Source organism: Anopheles stephensi, chromosome 2 (assembly GCF_013141755.1).
Source record: "Anopheles stephensi strain Indian chromosome 2, UCI_ANSTEP_V1.0, whole genome shotgun sequence".
NCBI classification, from domain to species: Eukaryota; Metazoa; Arthropoda; class Insecta; order Diptera; family Culicidae; genus Anopheles; species Anopheles stephensi.
Genome location: NC_050202.1, coordinates 90,011,247 through 90,029,520, shown reverse-complemented (window position 1 = coordinate 90,029,520; position 18,274 = coordinate 90,011,247). Strand labels below are relative to the sequence as shown.

At 49.2% G+C, this 18,274-nt stretch overlaps 1 protein-coding gene across 3 annotated transcripts in view; it reads right to left on the bottom strand.

Annotated features, from left to right (window-relative positions):
- The window catches only part of LOC118505139 (twitchin), a 35,981-nt gene extending 17,937 nt beyond the window's left edge, over positions 1–18,044 (bottom strand). The window contains exons 1-20 of one of the 3 annotated variants that reach the window (XM_036040489.1): positions 17,851–18,044; positions 13,464–14,068; positions 12,860–12,881; positions 12,263–12,425; positions 12,038–12,179; positions 10,987–11,122; positions 10,562–10,765; positions 10,030–10,331; positions 8,403–9,029; positions 7,155–8,320; positions 6,956–7,075; positions 6,609–6,647; positions 5,348–5,498; positions 4,808–5,181; positions 4,539–4,664; positions 3,777–4,473; positions 3,357–3,710; positions 1,803–3,212; positions 1,283–1,585; positions 79–972 (exon numbers count right to left, since the gene is read on the bottom strand). In XM_036040489.1, coding sequence (XP_035896382.1) covers positions 79–972; positions 1,283–1,585; positions 1,803–3,212; positions 3,357–3,710; positions 3,777–4,473; positions 4,539–4,664; positions 4,808–5,181; positions 5,348–5,498; positions 6,609–6,647; positions 6,956–7,075; positions 7,155–8,320; positions 8,403–9,029; positions 10,030–10,331; positions 10,562–10,765; positions 10,987–11,122; positions 12,038–12,179; positions 12,263–12,425; positions 12,860–12,881; positions 13,464–13,773 — 7,540 coding nt within the window. In that variant the 5' untranslated portion in view covers positions 13,774–14,068; positions 17,851–18,044. Of the gene's footprint in view, positions 1–78; positions 973–1,282; positions 1,586–1,802; positions 3,213–3,356; positions 3,711–3,776; positions 4,474–4,538; positions 4,665–4,807; positions 5,182–5,347; positions 5,499–6,608; positions 6,648–6,955; positions 7,076–7,154; positions 8,321–8,402; positions 9,030–10,029; positions 10,332–10,561; positions 10,766–10,986; positions 11,123–12,037; positions 12,180–12,262; positions 12,426–12,543; positions 12,569–12,859; positions 12,882–13,463; positions 14,069–17,850 lie in introns of all 3 variants that reach the window. The other 2 variants (XM_036040488.1, XM_036040491.1) reach the window with 2 other exon arrangements.
- Between the last annotated feature and the right edge of the window lie 230 nt (positions 18,045–18,274).

Sequence of the window (18,274 nt, the reverse complement as noted above, 5' to 3'; positions counted from 1 at the left end):
GATCAATGCTGCTCAAAACGGTCGCACCCTACGAGCGTACTGGCTAAGCCCACCTTCCCGGTCGACTTCTATACTTACGTGCACGATGCTTCACTATGTGCGACTTCGTTGGATCCGATTCGGGCGAACGGCCAGCCTTGTTGACAGCAACGATGCGGAACTGACACTCCGTATTCTCCTTCAGATCATCGATCGTCGCACTCGTTTCTCCGCCGTCAACCTCGCTCACGTCCTCCCAGTCCTTGAAACGATCCTTCTTCTGGATCACGTACTTCTGGATCGGAGCACCACCGTCCGATTTCGGTGCGGCCCACTTCAACTTCACTGACTTGTTGTCGTAGTCGACAATTTCCGGTGTGCCCGGCTTCCATGGTTCGTCGTACGGGTTCTTGGCGACCACCTCCTCCGACTCCAGCGGCTCACCGTCACCTTCGGCGTTAACGCCGATCACACGGAACTTGTAGGTCGCTCCCTCGTCCAAACCGGTAATGTCCGCTTCCAGAATTTCAGGACCACCGGTGACCGTTCCGCAGCGGACCCACTTGCCGTTGCGGTTTTTCAGCTTCTCGATCTTGTACTCCAGAATGGGAGTGCCACCATCGTCAGCCGGCTTCTTCCACTTCAGTTTCAGGCCCTTCTTGGTAACGTTCGACACTTCCAGCTTGCCCTGCGGTCTGCCTGGCGATCCCAGCACGACCAGCTCGACCGTCTCCTCATCCTTGCCGTTCACGTTCTGGGCAACGATCTTGTACTTGCCCGTATCCGCACGCTTGGCATCCTTGATCGAGAAGTTCGAATGGTAGTTTGCATTCTCGATCTTAATGTTTTCGGTGTCCGTCAGTGGGATATCATCGCGCCAGGTCCAAATGATCTCTGGTTCCGGTTCACCCTTCACGTCGACCGACCAGAGCATTGCTTTGCCGGCCTTGATGGTGATGTTCTTAAGATTTGTACGATCAATACGTGGCTTCACTGTACGTTTCGATGGCGTAGGAAAAGGATGGTACACAAAGAACAGTTTGTACGAGTGTGTTAGTGACCTGATAAGTAACACATGATTGACACCATTTGACAGACCGCGAACATACCGAGATACAGAGCAAAACTTTAGCACCGGAGTCACACGCACGTTTCGATAACGCGACGCATCTTTGACAGCTTAGAACTACACAGTCGCACGTAATATTAGCATCAACAGAGTGCATCCGAATAGTATATTTACACAACAGTCAAAACACACGCAACACATACTTCCGGTTGCCTGCAGCATCACAATACTTACGGTTCTTGTGCTTGACGGTGTGGTTATCGCTCGGCTCCGAAGCCTTCGATGCGCCACCCTTGTTGACGGCTCGCACGCGGAACTGATAGACTACCTTCTCCTTCAGTCCGTGCACCTTGCCGACGCAATCGTCGTTCTCCGTCTTGGCACACTCGGTCCAATCGGTCAGGAACTTGTTCTTACACTCGATGACGTAGTGCGTGATCGGACGGCCACCGTCCTTTTCGGGCTTCTCCCACTTCAGCTCCACAAAGTCGACGCCATAGTCATCAACCGACGGTTTGCCCGGTGCCTCAGGAGGATCTAGGTTGGGACGCGTTAAGGTGGGACAAAAGAATGGTTACCATGAAAACAATGCTCCCAGACAACTCTCTAGACAGTGGCATCTTCAACTATATCAATTTTTATCGCTTTTTTCGTTTTCAATCAGACTCGAGTTTCAGACAATGGCTCTAGCAAAGTAAGAGAAGTACCACCTCCGACACAAAAACACATTCAGACAGATTGGCTTTGAGCTTACCATAGGGATTGACCGTCTTCACGGCCAACAACGTTTCCAGAGGTGTGGATTCACCCTCCTTATTGTACGCCTTGACACGGAACTCAAACTTGCGACCCTTCTGTAAATGCGTAAAGTCGAACGTTGTCTGGTCTGCTCCACATTCGCCAGCCTGCAGCCACGTGCCATTCTCGACGTCCATCTTCTCCAGCAAGTATCCCGTCAGCGGGCAGCCACCGGTATCTTCGGGAGGTTGCCAGCTGATCACCACATGGTTCGCACGGGCCTTTTCGATCTTGATCGGTCCGATCGGTTGCGTCGGCACGTCCAGCACCAACACTTTGCCGATCGAAACAAACTCACCGCTGCTATTCTTCAGCCGCAGCTTGTAGTCACCGGAATCGGCACGGACCGCGTGCCGTACCTGTATCGTTGTAGCGTAGCTCTCAACGTCGATCGTTTTTCGTTTTTCGGAATCGCAAATCACCAGAATGTCATCCTTCTCCCAGATAACCTCCGGCTCAGGTTCACCTCCATACTGTGCATAGTAGCGAATCGTCTGGCCCTTCTTCAGCGTAATCGGTTGCAGTCCCTCACCCTCGATGAAGGGTTTCACATACCGATCGCGGATCTTGAGCGGCTCCGTACTGTTACTTGGCTTACTAGCGCCACCCTGATTGACGGCCTTCACGCGGAACTCAAACGTTTCGCCCACCGTCAGCCCCCGTATGGTGAAGCTCTGTTCTGCAGCACCGACATCTGCGTAATGCTTCCAGTTGGCGGCCGTGTATGGTTTGTACTCCACCATGTAGCTCGTGATCGGTGCACCTCCGTCCGACTTTGGAATCTTCCACTTCAAGTCCACAAAGTCCTTATCCCAGTCGGCAATGACGAGGTCGCGCGGCGGATCCGGTTCCGTCCATGGATCCTTCGCAATGATGTCGTTCTCCATCGCGCAGTACTCCGATTCGCCCATCTTGTTGATGGCCTTCACCCGGAACTTGTAATGCCGGCCCGAAACGAGATCGTTGCAGTTAAACTTGCACTGGTCGCCGGGCGATTCTCCTATCACATCCCAACCCGAACGCTTAAACACATCCTGCCGCTCAACCACATACTTCTCCAGCGCTGCACCGCCATCGTTTTCCGGCGCCTTCCACTTGACAACACACTTCGTTTGATAAATACCGGTGCAGCCCAGGTCCTGCGGAGGTTGCGGTTTGTCCTGGAAGACAATGTTAGTGGTATGCTCTTCTGTACCGGTGGCGTTCGCCAGCTCAATCTTGTACTCGCCCGAATCCTTGAATTCGGTCTTCTTGAACCTCAGAACGAGCTTATCGTTCTCTACAACTATATCAACGTCTTCCGGTGGTACCGGTTTGCCATCTTTGTACAACTTTGCCACCACCTTCGACTGGCGCGACTCACCGGCTGTGTCGAGAAAGACAACACATTATGTACAGTTTGTTTGGTAAATTGCAACAACAAAAAAAACAATGGGCGACACCGTATCGATGTGCCGTATGGATTTATTCGTAGGGGTGAATGCGAACACAACCGAATCCGTGTACTTACTTGTGAATGGTACCTCCAGTACCTTCTCCACCTTGGCAGGGGTTTCGACCTTCGGTGGTACCTCAAACTTGGGCTTCGTTTCCTTCTTGTTGACCTTCAGCGTACACTTGCTGGTCAGCGGGCCACACTCGCAACGGATCTCACCGGCATCGCCAAGCTCGAGCTTGTTGAACACCAGCTGATGCGTTCCGTCACCATTGTTGATGATGTCGACGCGACCATCCTTCTTGAGTTCGGTTTCGCCCAAGAAGAACGCAACGTCGGCTTCCTCGTCCTGTACCTTGATTTCCAGCACCAACTTCTCTGTCTCGTTTCCAACCGTATCGCTCAGCTTCTGCATGAACTTGTTTGGTCCTGCAAGAAGAACAAAAGGGTCAACAAACATTCCAACCACACGGTCCTTACAGGCGTTTTACGTACGTTTGACAAAGATCTCAGCCTCAGTCTTGTCAGCATTGCTGACACACCGGTACATGCCGCTGTCCGTTTTGGCAACATCCTTCAGCACCAGCTTGTGCTTGCGACCATCCTTCACGATCTGCACCTTGTCGCTTTCGACGATCTTTTCGTCGCCCTTGAACCACTCCACCTTGCCTAGCACGTGGTCCAGCTCGCAGGCCAGCGTTACCGTATCCTTCACGAACAGCTGCTGGCTCTTGAGCACCTTGGTGAACTTGTAGTTGTACTCCAGAATCTTCAGCTTCGTCTCCGTCTTGTCCGTCTGCTTCTCGATCTGGCACCGATACGTATCGGCATCCTCGGCCGTACAGTTCTTGATGATCAGCGTCACCGTACCGTTGAGATCCTTACCGATCACGTACTTGTCGTTGTTTTCCAGCTTCGTCTCACCCTTGTACCAGGAGATCGGGGCCAGCGAGTTGTCGACCGCACACTCCAACGTGCAGTCGTGCGTCAGGAAGCCCTTCTCAGCCTTCTTCAGGTTCTTCGTGAACTTGTACACCGGGTCGGCTTCCTCGACGTTCAGGTACGCGAAGCAAGAGATACCCGCAATCTCCAACGTGTACTTGCCACCGTCCTCAACCTTCGGGTTAAAGATGGTACAGGTATAGTTGTCACCTTCCGTCTTGAACTTGTACTTGGATCCCGTGAAGATTTCCTGCAAGAAGAAGGACCTTATAGGATGCTGCACGCTGTCCATTGGCAGTTCGTTTCGCTACTCACATCCTTACGGAACAACCACTTCGGCTTGGAGTTGGGTTTGGTGAAGGTAGCCTCGAACACTACCTTCTTATCTCTGCCTTCCTTGCAGGTAATGTCGACCAGCGGCTTCGAGAACGTGTCTTGTTTCTGTGGCAATAGGTTACGGAAAAAAATCACCCATTAGCATCTACACAAACAGCTTCCACGACATGCAAAACACATCAACACAAGCAAACGTTTAACACAAATGAGCTATTGTACATCATCGGGTTAGCTAACACGACACATACTCGTTCCACTTTTTTCAGCTGTGGTTTCGGCTTCTCCACCTCCTTCAGATCGCCCCAGTCCGGGTCCTTCTCTTCCTTGCCCCACTTGGCGTACTTTCGCTTCTTCAGCATAGCACGGAAGTCCATACCGCTGGCGTCCGACACGTACAGCTGCACGTCGGCACTGTCCTCGCCGTGCGCGTTCGAGACGACCACTTTGTATTTGCCCTCATCGTTCGGCTTCACCTTGCGGATGCAAAGCGTAATTGTGTTGCTTTCGCCGTCCGTGTGATGCTTGTAGCGACCACCGTCCACCAGCTCGGTGATGCCCTTGAAGAACTTCCAGGTCGGTGCCGGGTTACCCTCGACCTGCACCGAGATATATCCGGTTTGATCTGCAAAATCACAACACATTGCAACTCTCTTTCTCGTTCGAACTCCACTGCAACTGGGGGCCAGCAAGCGTAAGCATAGCGGACACTGCACGGATGTCGCACACTCCGAGGTTCCACGGTTCTAAGCGGCAGCGTTAGCGTTGGAAATGGCGGACGGTATGCAAACCTTCTACTGCCGAGTAGCTCTCCTGGAAGTCCACGATGATGGCTGCCTTGCCTTCTTCGCCGATCGCTCGCAACGGTGTCGACGGTTGGTTGATCTTCTCATCCATATCTTGAATGCTCGGACGGCGCACATCGATTGATGGTCGTCGCTTCTGCGGGGCGCCAGTTTTGCGTGATATTTGATATTTATATTCGCAACCAGCCAGTCAGCAAACCCAGACGTACGTCCACCATCGCAACGATTCGTTGTTCCAAACCACACATACATACGCCCATACACACCAAATACACAGCCAAACACAGATACACACACACACAAACGTAATGAAGTGATCGCGATTAGAGGGAAGGAAGGAGAGAAAGATGTTCAATATTAATGCACAAATTCTTTCGATGAAAAGTGATACGGCATAGTATGTTGGCAAAATGGCTGTGTTGGACCTAACCCCACCCCAGATATGTACGTTTTCGCGAAGCTATTGAAATACACCTTGCCCGAGCTCGACTCGTATGTCAGTAATCAATTTTCACAATCCTTTCCCAACCTCGCACCCAAAGACCCCCCCGCGTGGTGGTGGTCTACAAGCTCCCTAAAATGCTTCTTCAAATCGCAAATCGCAATAAATCATCTGTTCAAGCGAACACACACACACAGTTCGAGAACGAAGGAACGAGGAGTCAGAGCGCATCTTTTGGGCACGGCCAAAAAAAAAAAAGGAAAAACCAAATTTATTCACCAAAGCCAAAGGGCCAAGTTGCGGCAGGAAAATAATCGAATTTCCCGCTATTTTTGCAGCGCTGGCTTCCGTTTTTCGTTTTGCTTCTCGTAAAAATCGCCAAACTTTCAACATGTGAACATTTATCTATTCTGCACACACCATCGGGATCGGGGTTTACTCTATTTTTAGCTCCCGCCCGTCTGCTACCAGGTACGGTGTACCAAGCTACGCTCTTGAGCTGCGATGCGCATTCAATGCAACCGTAGCATAGACGGCCACAATATTGAACGGGCGGAAAATATTGATCATACGTCGATAGTAAGCCGGAGCTCTGAGGGCAAGGCTTATAGTGGACTGTGTTTCCCTACAGCGGACAGCATGGACTCGGTACATAGTTGTTTTTTTTTTCTTCTCCTCCGGAATCAGTTAGCATTTGAATAAACAGTACTCTCGTGGCGCAATGCAGGAACTGAGCGCACCCGCAGCGCATTGCTCATCGTTTGGTGCGTCAAGCACCAGCAGAAGTAGCAGCCGTATATTCACCTTTCGTTCGTCGATAACTTCGCCAGGACGCAGTTTGGTCTTGGAATAATGTGTACAAGTGAAAACGGTTCGTCGCATTTCGCACATTTTCGCACCAACAACGCGGAGTTGAACAACGAAGATAAGTAACAAGAAGAGTAGAACTGTTAGGAACACAAAGTCAATCGTTTCAAGGAGTCGAAACGGTAACGTAAATCGAGCGCATATAGTTAACCACAGTCGATGTAGAAGGTGCATTTTTGTTTTGAGTAAACAGTAAGTACCACGGTGTATGTAATTGAACGCTTAGTAGAACACAAGATCGCTCCGTGAGGGATCCATACCGGTGCGGTGAAGCTTGTACTTACATCATCGTTGATCAGTAAACTTGGGCGACGATCGTCCATGAACGAACCACGACGGCTACCCTTGTCTCGGATGATTTCGATGCTTGGAGCCTCCAAGCCCTTCTGAGCCGGAGCGGGTTCCTGCGATCACGAAGCAGAGAGAAAAGCGGGTTAGTGTCAAAGTTTGACAGCTTAGTACAGCGATCGGTGGTGGTAGTACCTCCTTGATCTTCGGTATCGATCCGCGACGATCCTCTTCGACCTTGATCTGAATCTTCTCCTCCTTCTTCGTTTCCACCTTCTTCGCTTCCTCGACCTTGATTTCGATTTTGTCCGCCTGTTCGACCTTCTTCAGCTCCACCTTCTTCTCCTCCACCTTGGCCTCGGACGCTCGCCTTTCGACCTTCTTCAGCTCCACCTTCTCGCCTTCCACCTTCAGTTCGGCCTCCTTCCGCTCGACCTTCCTGAGCTCGGCCTTCTTTTCTTCCACCTTCAGCTCGCCCTCCTTCTTCTCCACCTTCTTGAGCTGCACCTTCTGCTCCTCCACCTTCAGCTCCGTCTCCTTCTTTTCCACCTTCTTCAGCTTCAGCTTGTCGTCTTCGGGCTGCTTCTCCAGCTCCTGCCGTTCGACCTTCTTCAGCTGCACCTTCTCCTCCTCGGCCTTCTCCTCGGTCTCCTTCTTCGCGACCTTCTTCAGCTCCACCTTCTCCTCCTCTTTCTTCTCCTCCTCCACCTTCTTGGCTGGTTTCTTCTTCGGCTTTTCTTCGTCCTTCGGTTTCGGTTTGGCGTTCACCTTCACCTTGCACTCGCACTCGTCGCTCTGGGTGTCATTGCTAATAGAGACCTTGTACGAACCGGCGTCCTCTACGGTTACGTTCTTGACCACTAGCTTAGCCATGCGCCCATTAAACTCCTGGATGACCGTTTCGCTCGCCTTCAGGATCGTCTTGTTCTTCATCCAGTACACCTTGAAGTGGCGGTCGGGCTGTGCCAAACCGGCCGCAAGCGTAATATCGCCACCCTCGTCGACCTCCACATCCTTGAACTTGGCGTCGATGATGGGTTTCGTTGCGGGCGGTTTCTCGAACACGATGTCCTTGATTTCGATCACCTGCGACGTCGCCTGGCCCTTGTCGTTCTTGGCCACCAGCTTGTACGCGCCGAAGTCAGCCTCGCTCAAACCTACGATGTTGAGCTTCACCGAGAACTCGCCCTCGCGAGTTTCCTCGATCTTGATCATGTGTCGGTGCGTTTCCTTGATGATGGTGGTCTCCTTCATCCAGACACACTCTGGCTTGAAGCGAGACGCCACCGAACACTCGATTGAAGCGGTACGCTTCTTAACGTTCGTAACTAGTTTCGGTTTTTCCTTAATCACCGGAATAACTGCAAACGGAAAACAACAACAGGTTAGTAAAGTCCCTGCAGTTCTGCACCCAACCAACACAAACAATGTGTGTGTACTCACTCTCAATGTTAAGAATTAAATTGGCATTTAATTCTCCGAGAATATTCTTGATGTTGCACTTGTACGTGCCAGAGTCCTCCGTCTGTGGATCTTTCAGTACGAGCGTGATGTGATAGACGTCCTTCTCCTGCGTCATCGTCATCTTAAGCTTCGAAGTTTCCTGCAGCAGTCGTCCTTCGCGCGTCCACGTGATGTCCGGCTTGATATCGGTCTTTACCTTGCACTCCATGCGCACCAGCTTGCCATTGTCCAGCGAGACGATGTGCGGCTTCTCCACGAAGATCGGCGCATTCTTGGTCGTCTCCTGCTCTGCCTCAATGTTCAGATTGAGCGTGGCGCTGCTCTCGCCAAACTCGTTGCTGATGATGCACGAGTAGCTGCCGCCATCGTCCGCGTTCGGATCCTTAATGTTGAGCGTCAGCTCGTACGTGTCCTCGTCGACTGTTTTCACCTCCAGTGCCACCTTGCTGGACGATGTCACCTCTTGCTTCTTTCGCATCCACTTGACGGTCGGTTTCGGTTTCGATCTACATCTACACTTCATCGTAATCAGCGTGCCCAGCTTGTTCGGTATGATCTTCGGTTTCTCCACAAACGACGGTGCAAATCCACGCTCGTTTTCATTCGCTTCACGGGTCGGAGAGCGGTCGGGACGGGAAAATGGAGAACAATCAGTGTGAAGTGTGATTTTGTACAGCAGCACAGAAGCACAGAAGCTGTTTTCGAAGCTGTTTCAAATGGTTGCACAATCACTCAAATCGCAAATTAGGAGAAACCGAAATTCGAAATGGTTAGTTGACAAAGGCTGGGGGGAATCAGTCAGAAGAAAACTCTAGGTAACGGAACGGTCGATGAACGACGATTCTTACAGACTACGCGTTATGAAGCAAAGCTGCCATTCCGTGTTGTTTTCAGCCAGAAGCAGTTGCTCACTAGCAGCCGTACATGATGCTGAAAGATCGTGATCAATCTTTGCTTGCTATCGTAATAACATGATCATTTTTGAAGGATAAGGTTGTGCAAATGCACCGCAGCTTAATAGGTCACCTCGCTTTAACCTCTTTACAAATCATCCCAAAGAGCATCTGAACCTGTGAAACACTCACATCGCAGACAGCGGTTATCGTTGTTATGAGAAAGAAAAAAGATTCGGAAAATGCTTCCAAAACTGCACAATCCGACGTCACGCAAAGGAAAAACGGGTAGCATTGCGATCAATGCGTACGAAGGCGCAAACGCACTCCATAAGTCCGAAAACTCCGAAACCAAACGAAACAAGTGGACCAATAGTCTCTAGCAAACAGATCGTAGCGGTACAGTATAAACAGTATAATGCGAAAATACGAGCAAGTAACAGAACACGAAACATACTATAGATAACAGTTCACGAACAAACGATAGAAAAGAAAATCACGATAGAAAAAAACAACACAGCACCGAACACACGTACGAAAGGGTGGCACAAGACACAAAAAAAGGTAGTGCATGAATGATCAGTACAGAGAAATCAAAAACGAAACGAAACAAAAAATGAATAACAAAAAAATAAAAACACAGGAAAACAACCAGTGAACGCAACACGGTTTATGCGGTAGATAAAGGAAGTAAAGGAGCGTAGAAATAGTACCTTTGAAGTTAAGCGTAATGTGCGCATTACTTTCCCCGAACGGGTTGAAAGCATGGCAGCGATAGATGCCTCCGTCATTGGCGGTCGGTAGCGAGATCTGCAGTGTGAGCAGGTAGGTATCGATGGAAATGGCCTTCCGCAGGATTTTGAACCGTTCGCCATCCTCGATCCGGTCCTGACCATGATACCAGGTAATGTCGGCCACCGGCATTGCCTCCAAAATGCATTCCATCGAAAGCACATCCCCCTTCTGGGAGATGGTAGGCTTCTGTGGGAATCGGGGTGGTTTGCCCTCCGGATTTCTGCATCACAAACAACAACAAACAAACAAAAAAAGGAGAGCCACCTCACGGTGGTTCGTGTGTGTGTGTGTGTGTGTGTTGGGGTTTGATCAGAACGTTCTTTTTCCAAGGTGGCTAAATGTGTCGATACGATTCCGTCGGAGGCTTTCATGTGAACGTAACGATCGTTACTCACTCCCATTACTCACTCCGGACGGCCATCGTTCACACACGACGCATCGCAAACTTACATCAGTTTCGAGCTAGAGTCAAAGTTCAGATTGATAACAGCCGTCGAGTCGCCGTGCTTGTTCTTGGCAAGCACACTGTATACACCTCGGTCCAGCTGCTTCACATCCTTGATCGTGAAACGGATCAGATAGCAGTGGTTTTGGTCCTCCTCGACCTCACTGCTAAACCTGCCGGCCATTGCGATCTCATTCTTTTCATGGAACCTACGGTGTGCCATCGGTTAGGAAAACGGGAAAAAACAGAATTAGAGCTACTTGTGTCACCACAGGTCGTCGCTCAACCGTACGGTGAGCTAGTGGCGCCTGATCGACCACCGGCCGAGTCAGGTCCAAAACGGAAAGATCTCCCGCACACAAAACAAGTACGAATCTACTAGGCGTATTAGAGGTAAAGTAAGTAAGTAAATCAAATATACGACACTTGCCATGAATAGCTTGGCTTTGGATCGCCGATACATCTACACTCAAATATTATATTCTTGCCGTCGTCCGATTGTCGTGTGACAGGTCGATCTGTAAAAGCAGGCTTGAAGCCATCCGCCGGTACCGGGACTTCCTCACCTAAACAGGGAAGGGACGGAAAAATGAGTTGACGTTGTAGTTTGCAATTCTTTGCGACGGGACACGCACACACACACAGAGAGACAAAGTTCAGGGGAGGAAGAGAGACATTTAGCTTTATATATCTGTACCGAAACCATTGCTTTGCTACTTGATAACATAGAGGAAAAAATAACATTTCTCGATTGGGGTGTACTTGTACACCGACACAGCCGAAACCACACCACCGCGCGGTGTGCCAATCGGTGTGTCTTGTTGGAAACCATAACCTTGATTGAATATTGTACATTGTCTTTCTCGATTCTCGTCTTTAACACCCTTTCCGATACCGATCGATTTGATCTTCTTGAATTGCATGTGATCGGTTTTTTTCTTCTTGTCTTTGATTTAAGATCTTCCAGTTTTGCAAAGCATCGATTACTCTCTACTTTGCGCTGGTATAAGTGTTTTGTCTTTACAGAATCCGATTAAGTTGTTACGATAGCAATGATTCGCTGATGTATGATGGATCGATTATCTCGATTGGTTTTAATCCGAGAGTGAGTGAAGATGTCATTAATGGGTTCATGAGCAGGTGAATTTACACAGAGATGGAATGCATGACGACGGTGAGATGCTGTTGTTGATACTAAAAGAAAACAGGTTGCGTGAATCTAGAAGGGCCCCGAAACCCCGAAACCGTCCACTATCTACAACATCAACGCAATAGATGCAACGGATGAATAAGTATGATGATGGGAAGAGCGCATGACGAACTTGTGAAGATGATGGCTGGCAATGGCACACGAAAAATTAACCTTTAATAAACAAATTAAGTAACAAAAGGCTGCGATCGGGATGAGCACTGTAGAAAATTGGTTGGTCAAAATACCATGGAGCTTGGCACTGGGGGGCGCCGGAAACGGCCATACTCACTGTCAAAGTTCAGGCTGATCGTGGCACTCGACTCTCCGAGCTCGTTCTTGGCAGTCACCTTGTATTTACCCGAATCTTCGAACGATACGTTGTCGACCTCTAGGGTGGCACGGTACAGCGCACCATCGTTTTGTACTTTGAACTGCAAATGGACACAGAAAATGAGGATTGCAGTTATGCGGGTGGCGCAGAACAGGACTTGCACGAATCAGAGTCACCGCTTACCTTATGCCTCGGTGTGTTATCGATAACCTTACTGTTGTGGGACCACCTGATCTGTGGCTTCGGGTCAGCCTTAATCTCGCACTCGAAAATGAGTCGTTTGCCATCGTTCTCCTGCTTGATAGACGGCTTCTTGATGAACGTCGGTGCAACACCGTCGATTTGCCTGCGCGGAAGGACGTACAGAAAACCGTATAAGTCAATGCGCGGTTCCAACTTGATCTCCACGGAAGCAAAGTCAATGCAAAACTGTTTCAAAAGTACAACACGAAGCACATACGTACCGCTCCTTGCGTTCTACTTTTTCTGCTGTCACAGTGGCACAGTGGGCGATCGTAGTGGTCGTGGGTAGTGAAGTTAGTAGCGCAAAACGTAACCATTGTGCGACAAGCGTAGTAGAGGAGAAGTTCGAAAGCGCATTTAGTGGAGTAGTAAAAGCAGAGGCAAAAAAAGCGGAGGATTTACTAAACTTGTAGCTGTTTTGTTGGTTTTGATTGGTGGCTTAGAAAGTAAACAGTAAGGACAGCAGGGAGGAAACAATAACACAACACAACAGAGCACAGAAAACAATCCGAAACAACACGGTACGGCCACACTTACTTTTCGACAGGTTCATCAGCAGCTGTGGTGGTTGAATTTTGAACACAAGACACGTACAACATGATGTAGTGGGTAGTGGAAAACGAGAACAGAGGAAATATTGACATGTTAATGGGGGAGTTCTATCGATTGAGAGTGCTACGGGTTTTTGCAGCAAGAAAACGAGAGGTCTGCTGTGCAAAGTCTACTGTCAGTGGCAATAGTGTGAAATGGATCGTGAGTTTTGTTTTTGCTTCTAGTTTGCATTGCAAAGTCTAATCAAAATTGAATGTACGACACGATAGAGCACATAAAACGGGGAACTGTATGTACACGGCGAGTAAGAAGATTTGAACAAATGCATCTGCAACCGAATCTGGCTCGCTTGGCTTGCTAGATCCGCTTGCCACTCAACAAAGTCTAAATTTAGCCATCACATTCCTAGGGTACGATCAACAAATCATGAATGGATCACGATACATTTTAGCACTCATTCACCGAAACCACGCGGCTGCACGTTATTTGCGTCACCCGGTGGGTCGGTGGGTGGATTGAAGAAAGAAAAAAAAAGGGGTTTGGGAGAGCTGCACCCCCCGTGCACGCGTCCGCCAGCGTTCCTACTTACGGCTGAAGTTCAGATTGATCGATGCGGAAACCTCGCCCATCCGATTCTTGGCCTTCACCTTGTACAGTCCGGCATCGGTATCGATGACGTCGTCGAGCTCGAGCACCACGAAGTACTTGTTCTCGCCGAACGATTGGATCTTGAACTTGGTGCGCGTGTTCTCGGACAGCAGCTCCTCGCTGCGGTACCATTCGATGCTCGGTTTCGGCTTCGCCACCAGTTGACACTCGAATATCAGCCGGTTGCCATCGTCCTCCTGGCGCAGCTGCGGCTTTTGGGTGAAGCTTGGCGCGAAATCATGATCGGCCATGTTTGCTCGATCGCGGTGGATGCGACCACCACCAGCAGCGTCCCGGCTGTCGGTCCCGGGGATCCCTTGCCCTACGCGCTCAGACACTCACTAACGCCCACTACCAACCACTCTCCTTCCTTCCCTTTCCTTCCTTTCCTCCTTTCCGCTCCAGCAGCACTGTCGATTTCGTAACGCGTCCTCTGCCTTCTTACAGTGGCTCTAACATGTAGGCGAAAAAATGTTTCCCCTATTTTTTCGCACACGGAATGGTGTCTTGCTTTCACTGTTCACAGTCGCTGAATGTGATACTAAGCTGTTATGGGAGTAGAGAAGGAAAACGGACACAGATCAGACAACAGAAATCGGTGAGGATGGGCGATCTTATTTTGCTACCGAAACCAAATCTTCCCTTGACCTTTCGCATGAGTCACTCTCCAACAATCAGTCTCCAATCATCCGCACAGACACTCGTCCCTCGGGGTGGGATGCATTCAAAAATAACTAAGCTAACGTACACACGTACACCGCTGGTCGAGTCCGTCACTTGACCGGAATCCGCTTGATCTTACACCGTACGAGCAAAACAAACACTTGTGAGCGCCCCCACGGACACTCGTCTGCCTGTTTTGGGTGTCTATTTTGTGGCAGGAAAAATAGCGAAAACGTTCTCCCCCTAAACGTTGAAGAAAAACAGCCGTGGTGCTGCTCACCCTTGTGTGCTCACCGAAGGTGAGGGACTACATACCACCGGGGCTTATTCATAAGCCAAAGTGGAACCTATTATTAGGAACGGTCAGAGGGAGAAAAAAATTGTATGCTGCCTCCATTGCGGATCTCGCGGCAAGGTGGCTGACTAAGTATAGACCAAATTTTGCATGAAAGTGCCCTAAAAATAACGCTATTCCTGTACCGGTGACGGACAGATGGATTGTGTTACAGATGCATCGGACAGCTGGCGGACGGGGCCAGTATTGGGGGATGAACGTGAGCAAAACATTTTTGAAGGTACTTAAGGTCAATTTTTTGGGCACGAATGATTTTTGATAGCTTGAGCAACAACCTAACAAATATTCTGAATTTATTTGGTGTATTGAAAACGTTCCAAGGAAGGTCTTGAGGCCGAAAGTAACGCTTCGAGAGTTTCGAGAGTTCAAGGTAGTGAGCGTGATACTACCGCACAGTGAAATTGCTACCTGTGAGGTGTAGGTAATGCATTTTGATAGAAAATCTTGCATTAAAACTGGCACGGTATGCTATTCTTAGAATGCTATTGTTGGAAACTGGTTGCTCATCCTGTCCATGTTGCACCTTGCGCTATTTTTGTATCTTTTTACACCATCATGCGGTCCTGCTGCAATGAGTCAACCAGTAACTCGTGCGAAAACAAAAAAAAATCTTTCTCAATACTCTTTTCTTAGTAAATCCAGAGCAATATTCCAGATTTTTAGCGCTGAGCAGTGTGCTATAAAATACTTAAAAAGTAACACGTTACACGTTACGAAGCGTTACAAGGAATCATCCTCAGTGCTATTTAAACACTTTAAGGTCATTTTCTGTTTTTTTTTTTTGTGAATATCCTAATTTTACCAACAAAAAAAGGAAGAGTAATTATCCTTCAGTCTTATGGAGCTATATATTTTATGAATCATATGATCATTTAAAGAAACGGTTGAAGATCATCGTGCGATCATTTTACTGATCTTACGTTATCTTTATCTGATCTGATCTCGACATCCTATCTTTCTATTAAAGTATTGTATCAATGTTGCGAAATCTGAGCATCCGTACAAACTCTTTCATTTGCAATTCGAGCACATGAAAGAATTCCTTTGCCAAATTACGATCGATTGCTGATCCACTTCACATCAAGCTATACAATAATCCTTGATATGCTTACAACACACACACACACTATGAGTTCAATTTTTGTGTCATTGTGATTTCAAAACACACAACTTATTTAGCAAACACTTTCATGGAGCGCACGTCTATTCATAGCACAGCACTTGGAGCCGCGCTCAGCCTTTTTCACAGCCCTAACCCTGACACACTATTTCACCCGAGTGCGTCCTTCGAGTGCGGTCTTGGCTGTCCGTCAGCCGCATTCGGTACGGGTTCCGCCTACACTCGCTCGCTGTTAATTTCCCCCCGTCACGGTCACCGGCCGTGGTCGCTGCACGGCAGGATTTGCGCTCATTAGCGTCAGCGGTGCAGCAGCGCCACATCGACCAAAAGGACGATCCTCTAACGATGCTGCTCAGCAGCTCACTTTGTTGCGATCATGCCATTACGGCCACATTCCGATTCCGCTTTCGGGTCCTCGTGTTTTTCTTTTCTTTTTTCACGCACGCACACCCCAACTTTTTCACAGCAAAAAATGTTGAACAACCTTGAACGGCTCGTGAAATCCACCGGCCCAACCTTTCATTATTCGCTGCGGTAAATATATTTGCGAATAAAATCTCGCATTACTACTTCTTCTTCGGCTTCTTCTGCTGCCGTTTTTCATCGTACGCGCACCAATTTCACCACCAGTCGAAAAACGCGCGACAGTTACAGGCGAACATCGGGGGCATGTTTTATGCGTGGCCACCGTAACTGATATCCACCCGCTTGCCACCCACCCTTCCACACACACACACGCGCGCACGCTAAATTCTACAACTTTCTCTGCTCGGATCCTTTTTTTTCGCTCGCTCTCTACTCGTTTCTTCAAAAACTTTACACAAATTCAACACGGCCTACTACGCTCCCCTCCGAACGATCCGCACCGCACTTTTCCCGCGATGTCAGTCGGCCGGACTTATTTATAGACTTTTTTTTCCTACCACCAGTGTTTCTGCTATTTTTACCCGTCCCTCGCTCGCTTGCTCTCTCTCTCCCTCTCTCCCTCTCTCACACTGTCTCGGAATCCTTCGAAGAAAGCGATGCGCGCGATTCACTCATGCGCCGCGGCTTTTCCGAAACCTATTATTGCACTGCTCGCGAACGGGGTTTTCTCATCGCGCATTTCTTCACAGCCTATGTTTACACAATGAAGAATTCGAGGGCTACCAGTGTGTCTGTGTGCGTGTGTGAATGCTCGAAAGGCTCAGAAAACAACATACTACAGGGGGGGCAAACGAATGGTGAAAGACACCCAACAGGCAAACGTTGTGTGAGTGTTTTCCTTCACACCATTTTCTTTTTGCTTTTTTCTTGCTTGCTTGCTTGCTTTTGCCTCGGCCCAGCACTGCACGACTGTGAGGTCAACTGCGAGGGAAGGTTCACGATCGTACCAGCACATTATATAACGTAACCGTCGAGTGGCCGCAAAGAAGATCCACTTCTTGCCGATCGAAGAAGCTTTAATGGGCCACTTTTATATGCACATCGGTTGGTACGGCTGCTGCTAAAATTTCATCATCACCACCATCATTTTCGAGCACCACTGGCTGATGAGATTCATTTTCTAGCACACGCAGACACACACTCGCAGGGGGAACACTTGGTTGCTTGCTCTATTTTGCAGACCGAACAAGATGTTTCTAGAACTGAACACGGCCACGACGATGTAGCGAACGCCCACACGGAATTCCTTCCATAAATATGAACCGTTTTTTTTTCCATCACATCGGATCGCTTTCACACGATCAGTTTATTGCTTTTCCACCGCACGATTGCCAATCACGGGGTTGGAAAACGCAGCTCGGAATCCTGTTACACGCTGCCCTATTTCACAATCGCGATCACGAAAATTCCCTTGCTCCAACCTTGTATAAAGTTGTGAAAATTTGCTTACTGGTTGCTTTCGTTTCCCGGGTTTTCCACCTTTCCACCGTAAAGAAGAAGAAGAGGGTTGGGTTTGCGATCGGATTGCCACACACGCGCGCACGCACGACTGCTTACTTTCACTTCTCTTGCTCAACTGGCCGGTCACCAGAACATCGGCTATTTTTCTACTATCGACACGGCTCGTGTCTGTTGCTTCGTTCTCTTCTTTTGCTTCACGAATCCTACCCACACACACACACACACTCACACACTCACGCACAGACTCAGGCCGAACCCACCCCTTTTCCTGATGACGCAATGCGTCGAAACACACACACTTACTTAAAGCACGATCGATCGTGTATCCTGCCGATCTGACAATTTTCCCTCCACACTCACACACACACACACACTGACTTGTTGCTCGGTTCCTTACCGGCGCTCGTAGTAGGCTGGTAGTAGCTTTAGCTGCGTTCAACTGCTGGTTCCCGCTGCGGAACTGCGCGCTTTCGGCTTGAGTTTAACTCGTCGACTGATCGATCGAGTCCGCGATCCGTGGTCCGCGATGGCAGATGGCAGAACAGTCCACCGTCCACGAGTCTGCGCATCTGCACCGACGACCACGACCACGACGACGATCGTTCGCGAAACCGGCACCGGCGTTGGAAATGTGTGCCGAGCGGATCGAGATTAAGTAATGCGAAGCGCTAAAATTAGACACACTTTCCACCGTTGTCGTCCGCACGTAGCACGGCTGCACTGGCGG